The sequence below is a fragment of the Pteropus alecto genome, unplaced genomic scaffold (genome assembly GCF_000325575.1).
Source record: "Pteropus alecto unplaced genomic scaffold, ASM32557v1 scaffold88, whole genome shotgun sequence".
Classification (NCBI taxonomy): Eukaryota; Metazoa; Chordata; class Mammalia; order Chiroptera; family Pteropodidae; genus Pteropus; species Pteropus alecto.
The window spans coordinates 9,842,381-9,848,453 of NW_006494611.1; the positions used below are offsets into that span (position 1 = coordinate 9,842,381).

The 6,073-nt window shown below is 57.5% G+C and overlaps 1 protein-coding gene across 1 annotated transcript; it reads right to left on the bottom strand.

Moving 5' to 3' along the window:
- Positions 1-1,673: 1,673 nt before the first annotated feature.
- On the bottom strand, positions 1,674-4,473 carry NKX2-3 (NK2 homeobox 3). The gene is made up of 2 exons (XM_006925892.2): positions 3,913-4,473; positions 1,674-2,413 (listed from the first exon to the last, which is right to left on the bottom strand). Exons 1-2 carry the CDS (start codon positions 4,274-4,276, stop codon positions 1,674-1,676), a joined length of 1,104 nt encoding a protein of 367 aa, XP_006925954.1. The 5' UTR covers positions 4,277-4,473.
- Between the last annotated feature and the right edge of the window lie 1,600 nt (positions 4,474-6,073).

The following is a 6,073-nucleotide window of genomic DNA, read 5'->3' on the forward strand; positions in this document are numbered from 1 at the left end:
CCTAGCCGCCCCCTCCCCCAGCGCACAAAAGTGGGGAACAAAACCCCCGCGCATTTCTCTGTCCCTCTGTTGAGCAGACTGCTGCACAAAGCCCCCGCTCTGAGAAGCAATGGGGAGCTCGGGGGGGACGTCAATCCCGACGCGCTGGGGTTTTTGTTCGCTTAGGGGACTTCGCCTTCCTACCACACCTTTTGTTCGGGACTCCAATAAAAAGCCATTCTTTCCGCACCTTCCCGGCCCGGAGCCGCCTTTCAGCGAGGCCCGGCCCCACAATGGCGCGGCGCTCTGAGGCCTCCCCATTCACCCGCCTTGGCACGCTCACAATCGGCCGTGTGGCAGCACAGGCCTCGCACAGGCATTCTCCGCAAGTGACAAGGAGCCGCATAAAGCCGCGGCCGCCGGGGGAGAAGGGAGGGCGGCCGAGGGGGAGAGCTCGGCCGCGGCGGGGCGCGGCGCAGCGCCCCCGGGCGCGCTAGAAGCCCCGGCGGCGGCCGAAGAAGGAGCTGCCTTCGCATCGCCTACGGCTGGGCCTGGGGACGAGGTTTCCTTTCCCTGGCAACCCTCGAGGTGGGGCAGTCTAAGCCTTGAACTAACGCAGGCTCAGACACTAGCCCAAGCATCTGGGTAAAACCTGGGGGTGGGGGACGGTGTTACAAAACCCGGACCCTCAAAAGGCCCTGAGTCTCCGACCTGTCCTCCTCACAGGAGTAAAAAGAAATTAATGAACAAAGCCACGAAGAGACCAGACTTGCAGCTTGGGATCTGGCGCAGGGGAGACCAGGCATGCGATCGCCCAGGGAAGACTGCTTTCCCTTACGCATCTTGTCTTTCTCTGCCCGCCCTATTTAGAGTCCTTTCCCACTCTGGGGGGCTAAACAGAGTCTGTAGCCGGTCAATGATTTGGAAATATTGCACCTTGTTTATTGACTCCTGTAGTGTATGGCAGCGGGTGTGTACACGGCGTGTGAATATAGTTATATATATATATTATATGTGCTGAGTACAGAATACGAAACAGAAAGGAACCCGGTAACACCTCCCATGGACCGCCAGGTCCCGGATTTGTTCAGACCCCAACTTTTGATCTCGCTCAGCTGGTTTTTCTCGCAGAGTTCTATGCCTCCTGACAATCTGGAGATCCAGGCCGAGGTATCTGCTACGCAGGGCTTGCGCTTGGGAAATGAAAAATCGACTGGGGTATAGCGCTCCGGGCCCGCAAAGGGGACAGAGGGTCGGCAGGGCCTGGGGATGTCTCAAGCCACAACGCCCATTTTTCTCCTTCATGCTTTTTTTTTTTTTTTTCCTTTGGGTTCTCCGCCAACGCTTTGCGGAGGCCGCGGGAAGGCCGAGGGAGAGAAGCCTCCTCGCTCTCAGAGAACCAAACGGCAGAGAACCAGAGTCCCAGACTCTCGCACTCCCTTTGAGGCTAGGTCAGGGCCAAAGTCCTCCCCGGCACCCAGAGGCGTTTCTGCCTCAGAGACAGTTTCTGCGACCGGTCCTGGGCATCCTCCTTGCCCCTGGCCTCACGTGAGCTGCGCCCTGGGGCTCTGGGGAGCGAGACATGTATTTCTTCCTTTCTTTTTTTAACAAGGAGACCTGGCCCTTGGATCCGGCCTTTCCTGCGTTTCAGTCCGGTGGCGCCAGGCTGAGGTGAGGCGCCTGACGCCGTGCCCCTACCAGGCCCGGATGCCCTGCAAGGTGCCCTGCGCGCACGCGGCCCCGCCTGCAGCACCCTGGTGCAACGGCTGCGCGCCTCCACTGCCTCCGAAGCCGCCCAAGTTGCTCACGTTTACAAAGGGGCCGGCTCCGGCCGCACTGCAGGCGGGTTGCATGGCCGCGGCCGCTGCGGATGCTCCGCCGCCTCCACCGCCGCCGGCGCCGGCTGGGTACGTACAGCCGTAGCTGCCGCTGTAGGCCGCAGCGGCGGCGGCGGCAGCAGCGGCGGCGGCGGCGGCGGCAGCCGAGTTCCCATAGCCATAAGCCGGAAAGCTGTTATAGGAGTAGGCGCCCGCGCTCACGCTGTAAGGCGCACCGTAGGCTTGCGCGCCGGGCGTGACGCAAGGCTTGCCATCCCGCACCAGCACCGGCACTGCCACGCGGCGCGGTGGCGGCGGGGGGGGGGGCGCACCCCGCTCTAGAGACTTGTCCTGCCGCTGTCTCTTGCACTTGTACCTGCGATTCTGGAACCAGATCTTCACTTGCGTGGACGTGAGCTTCAGGCTGCTGGCGAGGTGCTCGCGCTCGGGCGCCGAAAGGTACCGCTGCTGCTTGAACCTGCGTTCCAGCTCAAAGACCTGGGCTTGCGAGAAGAGGACTCGAGGCTTCCGGCGGCTGCGTGGCTTGGGCCTCTCGCTCTCCTCCACCGCCTTACAGTCTCCAGCCGCCTCCAGAGGTTTCTTTAACTGGCAGCTTTCTGCGGAAGAAGCAAAACAACAGTGTCCCTTAGATGTTTCCGGCCTCACCACGGCTCCGGGCCCCGGAGCCCTGTGGCCCCTTTTGGTAGCAGGGCAGAGCGTGCGATAGTAAATGCCTAGACTTTTTGGAAAGTTTGTGGCTCCTGGCGCCTTGGAACTCTGCAACAGCCCAAGTACCCTCAGAACACCTGAGGCACGTTCCATAGGGAGGGGTTGTTAGTGAGCGTTTATTTCGAGCTGGAGCATCTGCGAGAGAAGAGATTATCCTGTATTAAATGTGCGGCTCAGCGTGCTAATGACTATTTTCAGGAGGAAAGTTTCAACTACATAATAACTACAGTATTTGCAAACTCGTTTGCCTTCCACTCTGTCACAGATAGCTGAAAGTGTGAGGCATATTGGTATTTGGGGGCCGGTATGCAAGAGTTACACGAAAATCTGATAGGCAATCCCAGGGTGTAGTGCTTGCGTATTGCCCAGGGACTAATTTTTGCTCTTAAAAGACTGCTTGTCTACTGCTAAATGTCTGTGTGACAATGTCTGTACTACCTTAGAGAGAAAAATAAATTCGATTGATTTAGACAGTTTTACGTCGATTTTAGGCCCAGGGGAACTGTCAGAGTGTAGGCCTTGGCTTCTACCACATCGAACCGCCTCTTGGGGAAAGAGATTTTTTTGATTGTGTCTCCTCAGTAACAAACACTTCCTTGGAGGCTTTATTCAGTTGTCCGATTTTCCTACCCTAGTCACCTCCCATCCGATGTCAGCGGTCGGGATCTCGGACTGAGTTCGGCGCGGTTTTCTCTTGGCCCGCAGCCGCACAGCCTGGGACACAAAGCAAAACGTTACGAATTTTCAAAAAAGGCCAGCGCTTTAGGAGTGTGAGCCTCTGCGAAATGGACTGTGTTCCCACTCACTCTTCAACATCCCCTCCCTCTCTGCCCGTGCGATGGGTGCGAGGACACTGAGCTTCCAGCAGAGAGGCGAGGAAACTACCCAGCCGGTCTCTACCAAAGTTCCTGCGCCCTGCAGACGCTGGGGACACAACCTACTTGGATTCTCTTTTCGGAGAAGAGGAGACCACTGTCCTGGCCTCAAAGAACTCGTCTCACGCTGGAGGGAAAGTGGAAGAGGTTCAGGCTCTGGTCCCTCTAGTACTTGGGAAGAGCAAAAATACTGTGAGTTGTCAGGACCCAGCAGCTGAGCCCGTGCTGCTTATCAGCATCAGGGCAGCAATAACTACTTTCTCTTGGAGGCTGCATCAACATCTCCCCTCTGGGAGGAGTAGTTGTCTGGGTCACCTCTTGAGTCTCCCACCGCCCCCGGCTCCCTTGCAGGCACCTGCGCTTCGCGAAACTGTAGCTGACCAGAGCGAGGCGTGACCCCGGCCAAAGGCTAAAGGGGTAGGCAGCCGTGCTGGCAGGGTTTGTGGGCTGTTTGTGGGCGCTCCGCCATTGCTCCAGATGTGCAGGTGCGATTCCTTTCCCCCTCTACTCACTTTGGCTCCGGTCTCTCACGACTTCGGACTCCTCTTCATGTTCTTTAGGCCCACTGCACGAGTCTCGCAGGACCGTGTGGACATAGCTCTGGGAACAGAGCCCCGAATCCCCGTGGCTATCTGCTGCGGCTAGTGAGTTCAAGTAGGACAGTTTCTCTCCCTCTTCTTCCTCGTCCTCCTCCCCTCCGTCAGAAAATTGTGTTCCATCCGCAGCGGCCAGCATGCAGGGCGCCGAGTGGAAGTGGTGCTCTAAGTCCGCCTGCAAGTGCGCGCCGTGGAAATGCTGTTGCTGTTGCTGCTGCTCCAGGTTCAAAATGTCTTTGACTGAGAAAGGGGTGGAGGTGACCGGGCTTGGTAACATCATCAGGGCCACTTAATTTGTCCAGTCCAAATACTCAATAAATCGCAGCGGGGGCGGGGAGGCAGCCCGGCGGCTCCAGCTCTCCTGGACTCCGCCGCGGCTGCTGAGTGGGACTTTTGACAGACGCAGTCCCACTCTAGTCTAAATCGCCTCCATTGGCCCGGACCTGGGAGTCTGGGTTTTGTTACAGCCACTGCAGGGACTGGGGCCTCGGCTGTGAAGCCTGTGTCCCCGGGTCGTGCGTCATGTCGGGGGCGGGGCTCTTGCCTTGGCCTCCCTCCCCATTGGTTCTAGCTCATGCGGACCACGCCCCCATCCACTGTGTAGGGTGTAGCCCCGCTACCAGAAATAGACGGGGACTAGTATAGAGTCGTGAGGTCCCAAGTCACTGCTGTTGAGGCAGCACTGCTTCGGGTGCCAGAACTACCGATTCCCTCCCCTCCTGGCTGCACCTTGCCGGTCATCGCCTGTTCTGGGAGACTTCCTGTCCGCTAACCAGCTGCAGGGAAGGATGGCCCAGGAGCGAGGTTTTTCTAGCTACTGCGGAGCAGGAAAGCTTCCTGGCCTGTAAATACCAGACACTGAATCCCCAAGAAGATGGGATGTTTGACATATCTGTGGATGAGCAACATGTCCGTTCCTTCCTTGATGACTGCTCAAGCTGTTCCCTCCACTTGGAACGTCTTCCCTTCCTCCGGGGAAGCGCGCTCCCTGATCGCCTAGCTCCCTGATCATCTCTCTCGAATCCAACTTGCAGCGCGTGTTAGTAAAGGACATTCGTGTCACTTACCACTTCCTACCTAGTACTTTAACTATATTGCCTGCTTGCTCTCCTCAAGTAGACTATGAGCCCCCTGCGTACAGAGCCTCGGTTACATTTGCCCTTGTAGCCCTTGCAGCGGCTCCACTAAGCAGGTATGGGAGAGACAGGACGATGGAGTTATTACGGAATTTTGTTGTCTGATAGCTCTTGGTTCGAATCGTGGCCTAGTCAGAGTGTGGCCTTGGGGATTTGTAAGCCTCAGTTTCTTTGTCTACAAAAAGGACGGATAAACGAGGCAGAACGTTCCAGGAGCTTAATGCTGGGCCCCGCACATGGTAGGTGATCAATACATGTCAACGACTGTTACTCTGCATCGGAGATCGAGCAGTGTTTATAGACTGCACTGGCGATGACGTGTCTGGAGTGTCATACACACGGGGTGGCTTCATGTGGTCTTGAGTGCAGGACCCATCCTTAGTAGGGAGGCAGTCTTTTCCGCCTATTGAAACAGGGCGTCCGTGTCTAGGCCTTGACCCTCGGAGGCGCCTTTCTAATTTCTCTAACCCATACACCTTCTGGCGCCCTCGTGCGGTCCTAGTTGATTTTGGGGCGAATCTATGGGGTCCGCTGAGATCCTGGAAACTTCACGCTGGTAGGGATCATCTTCCCGGAGCACAATAGGCTTTCGCCTGCTGCCTACCACTCCTAGGCCAGTGAGGAGCAGCGGGCGCTGCTGTGAGGTTCACAGAAAGCCCGGTGCGCAGAGCTGGTCTTGAAAAAAATAGAAATCTATTCTGGCCCAAACTTGGTGCCTCTGATCTGGCCTTAACCGCCCCAATCATTTTTTGCGGCCGAGACTGGTGGATCTGGGGGAGACCAGCCTCAGCTGGAAGGGGCGGGTGGAAGGTGCAGGGACTATGGACGACGCCCCCAAGTGGTGGCAGACACCAAATGGGAGTGGGGGCGAAAGTGGAGACCTGCCACGCTGGGGCCAAGAGGAGTGGATGCCCAACGCCGGGGAGAGAAAGAACAACTTG